Source organism: Myodes glareolus, chromosome 8, assembly GCF_982192425.1.
Source record: "Myodes glareolus chromosome 8, mMyoGla1.1, whole genome shotgun sequence".
Classification (NCBI taxonomy): domain Eukaryota; kingdom Metazoa; phylum Chordata; class Mammalia; order Rodentia; family Cricetidae; genus Myodes; species Myodes glareolus.
The window spans coordinates 62,444,533-62,462,678 of record NC_142033.1 but is presented as its reverse complement, the minus strand read 5'-3'; the positions used below and the strand labels follow the sequence as shown (position 1 = coordinate 62,462,678).

The window sequence follows — 18,146 nt, the reverse complement described above, 5'->3', positions numbered from 1 at the left end:
CCTAGTGAGATTGTGTCTCAAAATAAAAAGCAAAAAGAAGGCTAGGAATATAGCTCGTTAGAGTACTTGCCTAGTATGAGTGGTGCCTAAGGTTCAGTCCCATTAGTACCATAAATTAATAATATATAACCAAGTGAATAACTAAATAATAAGCAAAATAGTGAATGGCTCCGCTGGTTGCAAAGACACTGAGTAAAAACCTTCCCCCAAATACATCTCTGAAAATTCAAACCCCACATGATTAAAAAAAAAATCCCCCAAACTACTGAGGCAGGAGATGGTAGATAAATAAAAGGAAAATGGTTTTCAGACTTTGAAGGGAAATTATTTCTAATTTAAAATTCTACATATTCAATTCTCACTCAGATGTGTAAAATCGCGATATTTTCTGTTATGCAAAAATCTTGGAGGCTTCCTAGTAACTTCTCAAGAAGCCACAAGAAATTGTGTTTCCTAAAGGGATCTAGCGATGAGAGTACATGACACAGCCGAGAGGGAGGGCTCGCTGGGAAGACAGTCACACAGCCTAAAGCAGCATGCTCATCTTGGAACAGGAAGCAGGATATTCCCAAAAAGGAATGATGACTGTTGGTTTTGAGTGAGAAACTTTGCATGACTTACAGAGGGTGAACTGTGACTTTCCGTGCACATTGAAGCATAGAATACCAGGGTATTCTATGTGCCAGGGTAGGGAAAAATGAGGCCAGGAAAAGTCATTCTCTACCTCTTGGCACTAATCTATACACCCAGCCATGAATAATGTTCACAAGTTCATACTAATGCAATATGGCAGAGCTGTGATAACACCTTGCTGGGAGGATGAAAGTTAAAAAAGAATGAATGAGGCGAGGGATGGGGAAGGAGGGAGATGATACAACCTACTTTTCCACAGTAGAAAGCCAGAAGATGATATCCAAAGCAAAACCACATAGAGACAACCCAGACAGTGTTTAGAACTATGGGAGCCAACTGGAAGAAGAGGATGGATGGACCGATTCTGAAGAACGGAAAATACCTGTCATTGGACTGTGACCTTCTGCTTAAGGAAAAGCTAGACGGGAGAATATAGGGTTTGGGTACCACAAAAAGGGATTCAAATAAAATTACACAGACACGTACGTGCCCGCACAGGCACACACGCACACACGCACAATCTCTCATGTCCCAACAGTCTGAGTTCGCAGCTGTTTTTGAAGTAAGGTCAGAGGACTTGGCACTCCACGTGGAAATCTCTTCTCTCCAGCCCTCTAGACTGTCTTTAGGGTTACGTGGGAGTGAAACTGAGCTGGCTGAGAAGCTAACTTTCCCAAGTTTACATCTAGAAACCGAAGGTAATTATAAACCCAGCTAGGAAGGACAGTGTGAACGGGAACTGAGTTTAAGTTGCTCGGTACTTACATACTAACATATGGTTGCTCTCTCTCTCTCTCTCTCTCTCTCTCTCTCTCTCTCTCTCTCTCTCTCTCTCTCTGTGTGTGTGTGTGTGTGTGTGTGTCCTTAAAACAAACAAAATTCACCCAAGTTCTTTGGCCCTTGGGAAAGAGGACGTCTGTCAACGGTGTTGCCATTTAAACCAGAAAAGTTTTTTCCTCGTATGTATGAAACCTGCACGCCCTTCAAACCCCCATCTCCTTTGGGACCCCTCCTGGAGGTGCCTCATGTTTAGTGTCTGTCGGAACAGAAGAGGAAAGGGAATGGGGTGGGGGTGGGGTGGGGGACAGGACTGCTGCGCTGTTAGGATGAGCTTCCAGCTAGTGGCCACCTAAGGGGAACCGCCTCCTCCTCAGGGGAGAAATTGGGAGGAGCCCAGGAGGTCGCCGGCTGGTGGAGTCACCAGTTTCCTCCATGGCTGCCCAGGGATGCGCGATGTCTCTGTGGCAGTGGCTGTCCCTGCTACTGTCACTACTGCTGGGGGCGAGAGCTGCGGGAGCGCGATGGAGAGGGGCGGGCACCACACCGCATTTGCAAAGCATCTTCCTGGGTCGCTGTGCAGAGTATACCACACTGCTGAGCCTCCAGCCCGGGTGAGCGCTAAGTTAGAAAGTGAAAAGGGAGGTAGAGGGGCTTTGGAAAGTCAGACAGGGGAACGTGTGGGTCTCTATGCAAGTAATTCTCAGAGATGGGGGCCTGAGTGGATGGGATCTCCAGGTCCAGGAGGAGAGTGCGGATGAGGCTCTCCTGCGGGTGTAGAGGTGAGAGAGGTGTGCGAGCCAGCACAAATACCAGTCTAGAGGTGAATTTGAGTGTGTGTGCCTCGGCAGCTAACAGAGGTCTCTAGCAGCAACTGCTGAAGTCCGCGCCCTTTGGGAACTTCAGGTCCTCTGATATAGAGGACCTGAAGTTTTTTCTCCTTGTGCCTGAAACCCTCACGTCCTTCAAACTCCTATCTCCTTTAGGGCCCCTCCACGAGGGGTCTTTTGCCAGAGGATGTCCCAAATTTAGTGTCTGTCTGAACTGAAGAAGAAAGGGGATGGAGAGGGAGCCGCCGTGGGTCATTAGGTTGAGCGACTAGAGGACTCTGGTTTCCTCTGTCTTGCGCACATTGTGCGTCCTACTGAAATGTTTTCCTCCTTTGAACCCGCTTTTGGGGTTGATACAATGTCCCTTTCTCGTGCCATTTGTACTTAATTGTTATGCATTTCAGTAGAGAGGGAGGACGAGTGGGAGGGAGAAAGGAAGACGGAGGGAGGGAGGGAGGGACGGAGGGAGAGAGAGAGAGAGAGAGAGAGAGAGAGAGAGAGAGAGAGAGAGAGAGAGAGAGAGAGAGAACTAAGGAGTGGGGATAGTCATCTCTCACACCGGGGAAGAAAAAAAAACATTACCATTGCATAGGAAGTGATTTCGAAAGGCGGTTTGTGTCTCAGGAGTGAAATTGCCCCTGGAGCACCTTCTGCTGAGGCAGAGGAAGCCACACCCAGCACTTGTCTTCCATCCACTTCTGTCTTCCTCCTGACCTGGCCTCCTGGATCCAGAGACCCACCCTCAAGGGCCTGAACAATGGGCCCCACTCTTGTGTCTAAACGAATAGATGAAAGCAAGAGATGTGGCTCCGTGGTAGAACACCTGACAGCATGACCCTTGATCCATGCCCAGTACATCCACCACACACACACACACACACACACACACACACACACACACACACACACGGCATCTGAAAACCAGAGGCACACAGTTTATTGAAATTGTCACCTTCTGCCTTTAATCCTAGCCCTCAGGAGGCAGAGGCAGGCAGAGCTCTGAGTTCAAGGCTAGCCTGGTCTACAGAGTGAGTTCTAGGATAGCCAAGGCTACTCAGAGAAACCCCGTCTCAAAAACACAAAGCAGCAATAACAAAAAAAAAAAAAAAACCCAAAACCAACCAAACAAAAACACGAAACAAAAAAGAAAAGGAAAGGAAAGGAATTGTCAGTTTATTGCTGTACTTCCCTCTGTGCCTTTTTCTGCCTATGCTGTGAGCCTGGGAAAAAATTACTTAGACCTGGAGAGCTCAGCTTTTCCGCTCACAGTGGAAAGGCTTCACACTGCATTGTGGTACACTTTGGGTTTTCTCTTTGTAACTCGCAGTGTGTGTGTGTGTCTCTGTGTGTGTGTGTGTGTGTGTGTGTGTGTGTGTGTGTGTCTGTGTGTGTGTGTGATGTTCCTGTACACAGAGGCCAGAGGGGAACACTGGGTGTCCCGCTCTGTAATTTTCCGACTCAATCAGCGTCTAGTCCCAAAGCTAGAGCTAGCCTGGCCGACAGCAAGCCCAGTCATTCTCCTGTTTCCGCCTCATGCAATGCTGGGGTTAGAGGTACAGGCAGCCACACATGGACAGGAGTGGGTGGGGGTTGGGGTCGTTGAGTTCAGGTCCACATGCTCCCACCACAAGAGCCTTACTGTCTCCGCAGTCCTGACTGGTACTTTTGCATAGGCACCAAAACTGCACAGCCATCTGGGAGGCCTTCAAGGTGGTGCTAGACAAGGACCCCTGCTCTGTGCGTCCCTCGGACTACGACCTCTTCATCAACCTCTCCAGGCACTCCCTTCCTAGAGACAAGGTAAGGACAGCCACCTCAGATACGACCAAGAACTAATGCTTAAATTTACGCTGCGTTTTTCTGTTTCTTTGTTGATAAAAAGCAGATATATAATTTAAAATTGTACATCTCTCCGAGGTTTAGTGAGCTTGTTGATAAACTCAATAAATAGCTTATCGGAATCCTTCTGTGTTCCTGGTGTTGTATTAAGGGTTAGAGATACCAAGCAAAAGACAGTTCTTGTAGCCTTCCCAGTCTATGAAGAGACTGGACTACTGAGGACCAGATGAGACAGCCACCAGGAATTTTGCTACCTGTGCTGGATGAAGATGTGATTTATCCTGGAAGGAGCCCAATGTGCTGTGAAGAGTGAGGCATTTCAAAGCACTGTGCATTCTAGGGAGGGCATCACACGATTGCATGCTATCTTCACCACGGCTACAGCACAAGGCTAAAGCTTCTGCTTTTTATTTTCCAAACCGAGGCACAGGGAGATGAAACGCCGTGTTCAAAAATCACACAACTAGCATGGGTCAGAGCTAGACTTCCAGCCCTGGTCCCTGAATCCTTTTTAATGCAGGAATCTTACCAGTGGTACACGTATCTCAGACTACTGGGGAAATACGTCGTTACCATCTATGGCAGTGGTTCTCAACTGTGGGTTGCAACCTGTTCCACAAACTTCTGTCTCCAAAATATATTTACATTGCGATTCCTAACAGTAGCGAAATTACAATTACAAAGTAACAATGAAGTTAATTTTACTCATGGGGGTCGCTATAACATGTGGAACTGTATTAAAGGGCAGCAGTATTAGGAAGGTTGAGAAGCACTGATCTATATGTGCGTGCACTACAGGGAGGAGGGAGGCAGCGCTCTTCAAACAGGCAGTAGCGACGTGGAGAAGGGGAGCAGAGGCTGGCAGCAGGTCCCAGTTCCACGAGGAGCGGGTGCTGATTTGTCTTGGTGACAACGGCAACGTGTTGGCATTTTCTTTCCCATTCCCACTCCTGGCTGTGTCTCACCAGTCGCTGTTCTGGGAGAATAACCATCTACTGGTTACCAGCTTTGCAGAGAATGCACGCCGCTTTATGCCCCTCTGCGACGTTCTGTATGGCAGGGTTGGAGATTTCCTGAGCTGGTGTCGACAGGAAAATGCCCCTGGTAAGACTTTTGCATCCATTGCCAGAAAGTAAGGGCCCCTCTACCTGCAAATTTACCTTTGACGCCACTTATTTTAATGTATGTTCATCTCATGTAATCCTTCCCAAATCCTCTGAGGTAGGTGACATCTATAGTAATAGTTAACAATAATGGGTAGAGTGTCCTTAGCTTTGCTGTAGGCTGTTACGTGTATTTAGACACATTAATTCCAGAATTCACACATTATCCTCTATGATCCTATCATTATTCATAATTTGGCAAGTGTGGAAACTGAGGCATGGCTTGATTAAGGAAACGGCTTAGGAATGTACAATCCAGTAAGCCGTGTAGTTTCACAATCTGACCTCAGAGTTGATGAGTCTAATCAAGCAGGCCTCTACTTCCATTTCTTTATTTCCCAGAGGAGACAGTAAATGCTTTGTGCGCATTGTTCCAAACCCATACCAAATACGGAGTTAGCAAATACTTTACGTTAATGTATTTCCGACATGAAATGCATTTGTGTACTTTTCCCCCAAGGACTTGATTACCAGTCCTGCCCCACGTCGGAAGACTGTGAAAGCAATGCCGTGGACTCCTACTGGAAAAGGGCATCCATGCAGGTAACCCTGGGAAGGGCGAGCAAGGGTGGAGCATGTGTGGATTCTATGAACTGGATCCCAGGCTGTTACCTCATCTCGGCGAGTTTTCCTTTCCACTGTCCTGATTTCTCTGACTCCTTTTCTCTGCCCCACAAAGATGTGAGGGTTTAAGGAGATAAAAATACTTAATGCAGTGGCTGGTGCAGAGAAAAACGTTTGGCAAGCATTAGCTATACATCATGGGGATAGTGCGTTGTCAGCATTCCTGGCACACCGTGATTGTGTGCAGTGCTTCAAAGTCATGGTACTTCATAGTGCTGTGTAAAATGGGAGCAATCTGTACTTTCCAGAAGAGCCTGGGGCTTAGATGTGGGAATCAGAGATGTCCACAGAGTATCATTAACGGCAGAAGAGCCAGTAGGTTCTCAATAAGCTGGCGCCGCAGAAATGATCCTAAGGTATTTCAGAGGATATTGCCACAGAGTTGATGGTGGCTGTCAGGAGCTATAAAAAATGATGTCATATATAGCGTACATTCCCTACCTCAAGCATTGGAATAAAGATTAGAAATAACGAGAGTTAAGTCTATAGCTAAGTGCTGATGATTAACTGCCAATCCCACTGATCAAGAGGCAAGTAAAGGACAGGGTACTTCCGCTACTCCTCTTTCAGAAGTGGTGTGTCTTGCCTCCCATCGCCACCGTCTACTTTGCTCTCCTGGTGTTCAGTGGGTCCACTGATTGGGTGGACCTTCCACCATGGCTAAGCAAAGGACCCCCTGCAAGCACAAGGCCTCATGCGGAGCACTGTGAGCTCCTGCCAGCTCCAGTGTGAGCAGAGTTTGTTCCTGCTTTCCCAGGGCCTCATCTGAAATCCAGGCTCCAGTAGCTGCCCAAGTTTCTTATTGGAGACTGGAAGGCTTAACACTCCTATAGACATATCATATTGCCATTGTCTGTAAAAGAACTGTAATGGACTGGAGAGATGGCTCAGCAGTAAAGAGCACTGGCAACTTTCCCAGAGGACCCATGCTCAAGTCCCAGCACCCTCATGGCAGCTCACAACTGTCTGTAACTCCAGCTCTAGTCAATCTGACACCCTCACACGTACATGCAGGCAAAACACTAATGCACATAAAACAAAAATAAATAAATCATTAGAAAAGAGAGAGGAGAACCCTGTAAATAGGTACTAAAGTTACATTTGAGCTGGGTAGAGGCAGATCTCTGTCGGTTGGAGCCAGTCTGGTCTACAGAGCTAGTTCGAGGATAGTCAAGGCTACACACACACACACACACACAAACCCTGTCTCAAAGGCAAACAAACAAAACATGCACAGAAAAAAGAAAGAATTGTAGTACATGCCACCATGAGCCTGTTTAACTTTAAAGTGTATATTTCAATTGGGTTTTATTATTGGAAACTAGTATCAGTGCCTCTAATTTTTTAGCCCTTAGAATATACTAGATAGTTGAAGCAGGAGCAACGCTAGTCTAATCTAGTAGCAACACAGCTTGAACCTCATAAGTAGTCAATAAATATTCTTGTTATTATTATTATTTGTGGTGCTGGGGATCAAACTTAGGGCTTGGCACATATCCAGCAGATGTCCTGCCATGAACTACATCCCCAGGCTAAATGTTGCTATGACTTTAAACATTTCATCTTTACATCAATTAATCCTTTGAGGTAGCTGTTTGTTCAGACTTGGAACATGGATTACAAAAAGTGCAGCCGACTTTCCTAAGTTTAAAATCGTAATAAGTGAGTGAACCAGGATTGGCAAACAGCCTCTCCAGCTTCGGAGACTGAATCTTCAGCCACTGTTTTCTTTACCTTTGCTGCATGCACTCTTTGCAGGTTTTTCCCCCTGTCAGTGCTGTCCCTGTTTATGATAGAGAATGACAAGGCAGAGGAAGACAAGCGAGATCACCCGCGATGTTCCTGCCACCCAAATGCTACCTAACCTTTAATCCAGAGGTTACAGACATCAGCCTCTGAAGACTAACTCCTACTGTTCGTACCTTTTGGAAGGGCTGGAGACAAATGGCACAAACCGTGCCTCTGCTTTGGAGCTCATGGTATCAGGTGTTCTCTTAGTAATGAGCAAATCTGTCCTGTGAGGCTCAGTGACACGGAATCCACCACCGCCTATGCTTTATTCTAGAACAATCATTTAAGAGGAAAATTGCGTGCACTGAATTAGAGCTCTGAGAACAAGACTACCTAGACACACATTTATTTATCTGTTTTTTTATTGATACCAGAAACTGAGCTCGAGACCTATTTCATGCCAGCACATCTGAGCTCCACCCTCAGCCTCGCTCAATTCTATTATAGCAAAGTGCATCTTTTGTTCATGTAACCTCGCACTCTGCTTGAGTGTAAATGCTCCCTATGATGTTGCATATCCACTGTAGATTCTTGCTAGTGACATGTTAATAATCCGGACTTTGGTTTTATATTGGTACGTAGTGGGAACTGTACACCAAACCCTTGCAGTGCCAAGCTGGTGAGCACGTTTTGGTCCTGTGAACCATGCCACAGTGCGCTTGCTTGTGGTGGGACTCTGTATTGTTTCTCCAAGACAGCCGGCTTACTTTCTGCACCTGTGGCTCGTACTGCTCCAGTTATTTACATGTGACTTGCATGGGCCAATGAGATGTGATGAGAGTGACGTTTGTGACCCGTAGGCCAGGCCACCAGCTCTTCTCTCTCTCTGGCAGTTAACAACTTTGCAGGTGTGGAGGCTTCCTCTTAGCGAGAACACCAAGTGCTAAACCACCAAGAGCCTGTGGTGAATGTCCACTGGGAGCATAAAGCGAATCTTCCTGTGAAGCCCCTGCAGTGTCGAGCCTGTGTGTCATGTCAGCTCAGCCTAGCTGACAGGATGTCATACATTCCGTATCATATCCTTAGGCTGAGGTACCAAATGTGGGATTACTGAGTAGGGGACTGCAAGTAGGGCTTTCAAGGTGATTTGTTTCTTCAAATGAAACCATCTGCATCTGCATCTCTACTAGCCTTGTGAAATGTCAATGCTACCCCCCACTGAAAACTTCAAATCAAAAAAAAAAATCTAAAGCCGCTTTAAAAGTGTGCGCGCACACACACACACACACACATGAGACTTAACTTCATTTTCTCAAAAATGTATTTCTTCTTGCAGTATTCAAGAGACAGTTCTGGGGTGATCAATGTCATGCTGAATGGCTCAGAGCCCAAAGGAGCCTATCCCGTGAAAGGGTAAGAACGGCAAGACCCCAGGACTAGAAAATCGTCCAGTACCAATTTAACGCTTGCTTTTGTAAAGTCAGGTAAAGAGAAACAGTTGAGTGATGTGGCAAATGTGGTAATGAGAACCAGGCCTCTACACTTAAACCATTAAGAGCTGCAAAGACACGAGCGAGGATCCAAATGTAGAGGTAAGAAGAGCAGCCGGAGGGATATAGGTCAGCGGTGGTGCTTGCCTGGCAAACACGAAGGCCTCTGTCTGATCCCTAGAACCCAGATGAAAAATTCAGAGGTGATGACACATTTGTAATCCAAGAGCTGGGGTAGCAGAGACAAGTGGGTCTCTGGGACTCTCTGTTCCAGCCTAGCCGACTTGACCAATTCCAGGCCAGAGAGACTGGACAGCACCCAATTTTGTCCTCTGGCTTACATATGCACACACACACACACACACACACACACACACACACACACACACGCATCTGCTCCCTCACACACATAAACATGGGCATGTACACAAAATGTCAAAAGAACCCTAGAAACTTTTAGGAGGGAGGGGAGACAGGGTCTCTCTGAATAGCCTTGGTTGTCCTGGAATTCACTAAGTAGATGAGACTAGTCTCAATCTCAAAAAAATGCACTTGCATCTATTTCACTAGTGCTGGGCTTAAAGGTGTGTGCCACCACACCCGACTTTCCTAGAAACTTTTAAAATAATTAATATCCAAATAAACTAACAGCCAAAATGGAGAGTGATCATGCTGTGTTAACACTTGAAATGATCTCCCAGTCTGGAGTCAGGGCTCGATGTCAGAGAGCTTGCCTGGCATGTACACATTTTGTGGAAGAACAAAGAAAAAAAAAATAAATGTCCTCCCTGTCTTTCAGGTTTTTTGCAGATTTTGAAATCCCATACTTACAAAAGGATAAAGTCACAAGAATTGAGATCTGGGTCATGCATGAAGTTGGGGGACCCGTTGTGTAAGTTGTGGGGATTGGGGTCATGGCTATGGTAGCTGTGAGATCTTGCTTTGCTTGGCTATGATCTAATCATGGCCCTTTTGCACTTAACTTTAGGGACCTGCCAGCCTTCCGTTTCTAATGTGGCTGGTAGCGGAGGTTGACTGTTGGGAATGCCAGTGTACTCCCGGCCAGACGCCATGCTGATCTTTATGAGTGGCGTGGGAGCTCGGGTAAATGAGTTTCTTACGCATCTGTGAAGGTCAATGCCAGTTTCTCTTTTCGTATCTCTTGAACACTCAATACCCTCACCAGGGTTTTCCAAATCAGCACAGTGCTCTCTGACGAAGCCTTTGCTCTCCATGGAGCGACCACTTCTGCAACGAGGTGCTGGCTAAACGGTGAGGACCAAAACTTGGCAGAACTCCATCTTCGCAGAAACTGCCTGAGTTTATATATAAGCAAGGGTGGAACTCTTTTTTTTTTTTCGTGAATGAATGCAACTACCAATCACCCTAAGATAACTTCCCCACTTTCTTGGCTCCTGGTTTGCAAACAGTTGTACCTGTAGCTTAAATAGTGCCGTTTGCTTCAGAAGCTTGGCGATGAGGCCACAGTCAGTTTTCGGCCCATGCGGAAGTTCCAGAGGGGAGCTGGGCCAGATTCTTCAGAGCCCTGATACTGCATGGAGGAGAATATTGCCAAACCCTGCGGCCTCATCGCTCTGCTTGACTATGTAGGTTTCCCAGAAGCCACAGCTCCCGAACCAGAAGTTTCTCCGTGTTCCCTTTGAGAGAAGAACATGAGGGAGTGGCCGAAAGATCTTTGGTTGACACTGAAACAGATTTTACTACGTTTTTCTCCTTCTTTAATCTGTTTGTTTGAAAAATGCATTGGTCTGTGTTTTAGGGAATCCTGTGGCGAAGGCAGTGTGAAAATCCTGGAAGACAGACTGGAGGCCCTGGGGTTCCAGCACAATTGTATCGATGACTACCGGTAGGTGGCGCTATGCATAACCACTTCGAAAGATGAAAGCGATTCAAAGGGTTGGTTTCGCAGGAATCCACTCCAAAGGCCAGGGTTGCCACTTCTGGGTTGCCTATGGATGTGTGGGCAGGGAGAACATTTCTGAGTCCCTTTTAAGGACAGTTGGGGGATGCTAAAAGCAGAAATTTATCATTTACTTATTATCCAGCCTCGGTGGACGCGTGATGGAATTGGAGACCAAGGGCTGTGGTTTCCATATCTTAGAACACAGGACACAAGCTACTGAGATGCGCGTTTGATAGATGGGTCTTGACCATAGATAGTATGAAAAATCATAATGGCTACTGTTTGTTGAGACACTGTGACCTACACTTCATATGCCTCACGTGTCATTGAGGACTTTCCTACACAGGCATTAGCAATGTTGACTCTAAGCCGGGGTAGGTGTAATCCGTCCCTGACCTCAGAATCCCTGTCTCCATTCCTCTCTAACCAATCTCCTCTCTCTCTCTCTCTCTCTCTCTCTCTCTCTCTCTCTCTCTCTCTCTCTCTTTCTCTCTCTCGATGGGGTTTCTCTATAGCCCTGGCTGCCCTGGCTGTCCTGGAACTCACTTTGTAGACCAGGGTGACCTTGAATTCCACCTGCCTCAGCCTCCTGGTGGCTGAAAGTGAATTTGTGCACTACCCCACCTCAGCTCCTAAGCGTTCAAGCCTAATGGTTTTCCAGGGACTCGAGTTCAACTCTGGCAGGCTTTCTTAGACTCTAACGGAGTGCTGTGTGGAAAAGGCACCAGGAGCATGCTAGCGCAACACCATCATCTTGCTACTTCTGTCTTCCTAGAGACATTGTATGAGCACTACAGCCCGGCACCTCTGGATGTGTGGTCATGCCAGCCCTGTTCCGGCCCCCTTGACCCTAACCAGTGTCCTTTAGCTCGTTGTTGCTCATGCTCAGGCAAATGCAAAGCTTAGGTGCTACTCACCATCCACTTTTAAATGTAAAACTAAGCAAATGCACACTTCTGGACAGCTAACCCACAGACAGGAAAATGTCCAGATTTACATACAACGTTGCATGATCAAGTTCAGTCTGCTGCAGCCCTCAGGCATGAAGTAGACGACTACAACCGGCCCCTGGGTGTCCGCCAGACTCCCTCTTGGGCACAGCTGTCTGCTTCGGTGATAACCGCCGGCTAGATTCGTTGTGTCATGAACTAGTTTTATCTGTCTTTGGGCTATAAAACTTGTCTGTTTTTAGATGAGTCACAGAGGTTAAATGACTGGCCCAAAGTCAAAGTTGGGTTTTGAACCCAGCTTGGTGTAGTCTTGAAGCATATATCCCCCAGAACCCCCTACTAATGTCCCTTCCTGAGTCAAAGCACTGTTATTAGAAACACAGCTAAATAGACAAATCTTACTGTATCACAGCTCAATAATAGGGACAGCTGTGGCTACAGATTTCAGAGTTACCACCTCTTTTCTCTGGCTCAAGAACTCTCTAGAAAGTCTCTTTCTCCAATCACCAGGCCATGCTGTATCAGCCAGGCCAGATCCAGCAGCTTCCTCCCCGATCACAGCTATTCTGGGTCCCAGCCTGTTTTCTTTCTCTCTCCTGTGATCCCCATTGCAGCTCGCTGCTGGTTCTTGGACTCCAAGTTTCACTCAGCTCCTGATGGCTGCTTTTCTGTTAAGGTTTTTCTATTGCTCCTGGGTAGCAAAGAAGCAAAGAAGCAAAACTTCAAAGACGAACCACACAAAGGTCAACATAAATGTAGGTGAGGGTCTCCCCACCCTCAGAATTCAGGGGAGCCACCTTTTGTCCTATGTCAGCCGGAGTTCACATTAGGGTTCTTGGTGGAGCCTTATCAACCCACAGAGACTCGCTCCTCCTGGTTGGACCTGCTAATACCACACTGGATCAGACTCGATGAGATCCAATGTTTGTCTTTGGTAAAAAGACAATAACAGCTACATTTAGCTTTTATAAATATGTGTTGACCGATCATATCTGTTGTCCCAGGTACCCATGAGGCCAAGGTGGGAGGATGTCTAGACCCCAGGAGGAGTTTTAAGACCAGCCCAGGCAGCATAGTGAGGCAATACCTCAGAACTCACTACTAATAAAATGTATGTATGTACAATAGACTTCACTGCAGGGTAGATGAGTCTAAGTGGGAATCGTGGGGCAGGCACTGAATGACAATGTACCCCTCCTTCTCTCAACTCTTTCCAGTCATTGGGATAGAGGCATTCCCTTAGCCTGCCTTGTAATTCATGACTTCTATGTCACTGTTGCCTGCTCCTATTTCCTTTGCTGTTTTCCTTCCCTCCTGGGTGCCCCAGAACTTCACATTTTCTCGTTTGGTTGTACTAGGCAATTGAGTGTTCTTTGCTGGAGCCAGAGCATGGCCATCATCCGTCATGTGTTTTAGGTTCAACCTTCTGTCCAAAGTACACATCAGAAAGGTTTTCCTAATGAAGAAGGATGTGCCTGCAGAAAGGGTTTGGATGACCTAAAAGGTTCAAGGTTAGCACGCTAACTCACGGTGTTTCCCATGTTGTGAGAATGTGGGAGAATCACTGCGGATAGTTTTAGCTGCAACAAATTGTAGTTGAAAATAAGATCAACTCCACTGGATGGTTGAATAATTGAATGAAACAATCAAAATTTCTGATACATAGTAAGAGCTTAATAAATGCTAGCTTTTGTGAGAAGGGTGTTGAGACAGGGTCTCACTGTGCAACCCTGGCTGCCCTGGGACTCTCTATGTAGACCAGGCTGGCCTCAGATTTACAGAGGTCTCCCTGCCTTTACCTTCCTCCCTAGTGTTGGGATTGAAGGTGTGCACCACTCCCAGCCTACCTAGTATTGTTTATAGTGGAGTTGCTGGTGCGATCTTCAGAGATGAATTTTGTGTTTCCAGTGCTTCTCAGACAAATCATACATGTTTAATGGGTGGACGTTATTTGGGAAATCTCTTAAGGATTGTTTTCCTCCTTTAGACCCGTGAAGTTCTTAATGTGTGTGGACCACAGCACTCATCCGGACTGTGTCATGAGCTTGTAAGTAAAGGTCTTCAATCAGAACTCAGGGGAACTGCAGCGTGATTCTCCATGCATCTTCTAAGTCGCATACTGTAACATGAGGGGCCGGCTTGTTGGGGTATCTGTCCCACCCAGTACCCCACAACCGGCAAGTCCCAAAGAAAATCACACGGAGTCTACATTAGGTTATAAACTGATTGGCCCTTAGCTCTGGCTACTTATTAGCTCTTATAACTTACGTTACTCCATTATCCTTATCTACATTAGCCACATGACTCAGCTGGGCAAGTTACATGCTGCCTCTTCAGTGGTCTGTGCAGGAATGGCGGAATGCGCTTCCTCCTTCCTAGTCTTCTCCTGTTCTCATCACCCCGCCTCTACTTCCTGTCTGGTTGACCCGCCTATACTTCCTGCCTGGCCAATCAGCGTTTTATTAAAATACATGATTGACAGAATACAGACAATTCTTCTGTACCAGCTTACTACAGACTGGGTTGTTTCTTCACTGTAGCCCCCCCCAATCTCTGAGTTAGGTGGGTGCAAATTCCACAGACATTTACAAGCTGAGCCAGCTCTCCCCAGACAGCTCAACGCCATGCTTTGCCTAGCAACACTTTAGCAGACATTCCTTCTTAATCCTAGCTTTTCAAAGTTAATAGACATCCTTGAAGCAAAATTTGTAATTATCAAAAGGGTCGAGGAAGTGAACACTGTTTTTCCTTTATTCCTATGCTAGTTAGTTTCCTTACTCAAAGTAGATAGACCACTGTTTCTATAGTCTCATGTGTCCTTGTAGATTATGACATTCCTCTCCTGGTCCATGTGTGCATCTGTACATGTTCATGGATGTGCACACACACACACACACACACACACACACACACCAGACTAGATCTCTTAGATTAGTTATAGTAAATGATACTATAGATGTGACTCTGGGATTTGCTCTTTTGCCACTTAACAATATGTCTGGTAGATGTTTTTGTTATTTTTTAAGAAAATAAAATTTAGGGCTAGAGAGATGGCTCCGTGGTTAAGACTACCAGCTGCTGTTCCAAAGGACCGGCGTTTGTTTCCCAGCACCCACATGGTGTTTGACAGCCATCTTTAACTCCAAAATATGCCAGACCAACACTCTAGCATAGACACGGAAATATAGTGCAAAGAGAACAAAGCTGCATGTTTAGTTTGTGGGTGGCAGTGGGGCACACAGGAGACAGGGGTCTGGGAAGATGAACTCCAAAGCACCAATCATAACTTCTCGATAAAAAAGGAGGAAGTGTAAAAAGATGAGGGGAGGCCCTCATCCTTTCTTGCATTTTGCTCTGTTATTTCATTTTGTTGAAAATAAATGGAATATATTCAGATATTAGCTAGTTAATTATTTTAAGGCAAAAGAAGAGAAAACTTGGAGGGACCAATTTTGAATGATTCTAATATGGACATGCACTGAATCAGAAATGCAGCTGGAGTGAATGTCCAGCAGAGGGAGCCATTCATTGGCTAAAAAAAAGGACTTGCACGTCCTAAGGAAGTTGTCCAGAGCAAGTTTTTTTTTGGGGGGGGGGATTTGTTTTTGAACCAAGATAAGATAGTTTTATAACATTAAAAGTTTATATTTAATTGGTTGAAAAGAATTCAATAATTTCTGTTTCCAAAACTGTGAAGGTCAGACCTTCTTTAATTTGAATGGGATTTGGCCAGGACTCTGCTAAGTATTTTAAAGTCAGAACAGAGTTTTCTTAATCAGTTAAACTCTGATGTTACACTATTCACAACAAGGAACTTGGCTAACACTCTTGAACATCCATACAATAAGAATTCATACACAAGGAAAAATGAATTGACTCCGTGTGAACCAGCATGGACTATGTCCAAGAGGTGGAGCCAGGCAAGGGAAGCAAATTACATTCTGTGTTTCTACATAGAGGGATGTGTGAGAGTGTGTATATGTGCATGTGTGTTAGTGTGTGTGTGTACATGTGTGCAGTGTGTACGTGTGTGAGTACATGCCTGTGCATGAGTGTGTGTGTGTGTGTGTGTGTGTGTGTGTGTGTGTATGGTTTTCTTGAAATGACAACTTAAATTATTAGCTGTGATTCTCTGGGATAGGGAAATTAATAATTTTTACTTCTGGCTTTATGAACTTTCGATTCTATTTAAACATTTCTGTAGTGTGCTTGCGTGATTTTGAAAGCAGATGTCACACGCTAACACTGTCTCTGTTTCCTCATTCCTTTCAGAGCGTCAGCCTCTCTGCGGAGGGAAAGCCCAGCTCTTTCCACAACAAGGGATGCCAGCCTTGTCATTTCTCTCTTAGTAGCTTTGACTTCAAGTTCTCAAGTGTGACTACAAATTCACCAGAGTGTTCTAACGGAACCCAGTCTTGCGTCCACCCTGCCTAGATCAAGGGCTCCCACTGTCTAAAGACACTTTTTTTCTAGGAAAACAATGTAGCCAGGCAATAATCCTGTTAGACTTATGCTTCTGATGCAAAAAAAAACAAGGCATTTAGCTAGTCTTGCTTACCAGGCAAAATGTGCTACAGATTAAAGTTTTTGATTCTTATTTTGATAATAATACAAAACACAGAGACCTGGAGTATTGTATAATCTCATATAATTAAATATATTTTTGGAAGCAACTGTATTTTCTATTTTCTGTATGTTTCTGTTTTAAAAGACACAATATATGCTTGTTAAGACCTTCAGATACATGTTCAGTATATAAAGTATATACATATATAGATGCTATGCAAAGATGTGTATATAAAGATGTCTATTTAACAGCTACTTATGATAATGGAACAACTTAAAATGTCAAACACACACCTGCACGTGCGCACACACACAGAACCACTGAGGCCAGCTACCTGAGGTTTTGGCTATCCATAGAATGGAATATTCTGACTGGTGAACAGTTGGAATAACCATGGCTCATCTGTACTGGGAAATGCCACTCAGCGATCCAAAGAGGTTAGTGTTGATGTATGCAAACATATGCATGGTGTTGTGCTAAGGGAAAGAAGCCAGACCTAAAGGTTACACACTAAAAGTTAAAGATACAGAGTCTCCCCAAAGCTATGGAAAAAGAGAGGAATGTAGTGGACTCCAAGGCTGGTGGGAGGGATGCATGAGGAATGGGAGTGGGACCAAATTAAAGAAGCAGTGGGAAGGACCAAGGTCCAAGGTTCCCAATTCAATCTCCTGAGGGTGGACTATAGAGCGTAACCTCAGACCCTCCTTAGGCTGGCTCTACTTTCTCCCTCCCTCTTCCTTTCCCCTATCCCTCTTTTCCCCCATCTCTTTATCTCCCTCCCACCCTCACTGTGTGTGTGTGTTATATAATTACTTTCTAACTTCCTCTGCCTTCCATCTCTGACTCTTGATTCCTCCTCAATCTCTACCTAACTCTGTCCCTTTGGAATCCACACACAAATTGGCTTCATGAGGCTCCATCAGGGATTTTCCCTCCAATGTCAGGAGATAATAGGCCACTTGATCACTGCCATTCGCTGTGATTTTCTTTGTGGACTCATGCAGGAATTTAAGACTCAAAATTTTATGTTAGTATATTAAGAGAAGGAAAATGAATCCAACTATTGTGTTCAGACTCATGCCCTTTGGGAAGTAGATTAGAGTAGGTCATTGAAGACTAAATCCTGGTGACTCTCTAAGGGAAGAGAGAAAGGCCATGTGGTGGTATGAATGAGAATGACCTCCATAGACTCATGTATTTGAATATTTGGTCATCAGTTGTTGGAACTGTTTGGGAAGGATTAGGAGGTGGGAATTTTTGGAGGAGGTGTGTCACTGCGTGTGGGCTTTGAGGTCTTAAAAGCCCATGTCACTGCCGTGCCCAGTTAGCTCTCTCTGCCTTCTCTATGTGCAAGGATGCAAGTTCTCAGCTGCTGCTCCAGGGCCACACCTGCCTGCCTGCTGCCATGCTCCCCACCATGGTGGTCACAGACTCACCCTCTGAAACTGTAAGCCCCCTCCATATTGTTCCTTCTATAAGTTGCTTTGGTCATGGCAACTTTCATTACAGCAGTTGAAAAATGACTTAGACAGATCACACAGAAATATAGATTCATACATGTTCTCCCCCATGATAGGATGTATACTTGGGGACTCTCAGGAGAATTTGTATCATGATG

The 18,146-nt window shown here is 45.5% G+C and overlaps 1 protein-coding gene across 1 annotated transcript; it reads left to right on the top strand.

The window, feature by feature from the left end:
- Window positions 1-1,820: 1,820 nt before the first annotated feature.
- Window positions 1,821-16,639, top strand: Bst1 (bone marrow stromal cell antigen 1). The gene is made up of 9 exons (XM_087909059.1): window positions 1,821-2,024; window positions 3,914-4,040; window positions 5,048-5,183; window positions 5,703-5,785; window positions 8,934-9,010; window positions 9,887-9,979; window positions 10,868-10,954; window positions 13,949-14,008; window positions 16,234-16,639. The coding sequence occupies exons 1-9, from the start codon at window positions 1,846-1,848 to the stop codon at window positions 16,337-16,339; spliced, it is 948 nt and encodes a 315-aa protein (XP_087765185.1). The 5' UTR covers window positions 1,821-1,845; the 3' UTR covers window positions 16,340-16,639.
- The last annotated feature ends 1,507 nt before the right edge of the window (window positions 16,640-18,146 follow it).

Bases quoted from the DNA above. Each gene is read 5' to 3' on its own strand.
- Bst1 (XM_087909059.1), top strand. From the start codon at position 1,846: ATGGCTGCCCAGGGATGCGCGATGTCTCTGTGGCAGTGGCTGTCCCTG. The intron at 2,025-3,913 runs GTGAGCGCTAAG...ACTTTTGCATAG, and splicing joins CTGCTGAGCCTCCAGCCCGG to GCACCAAAACTGCACAGCCA. The intron at 14,009-16,233 runs GTAAGTAAAGGT...CATTCCTTTCAG, and splicing joins CCGGACTGTGTCATGAGCTT to AGCGTCAGCCTCTCTGCGGA.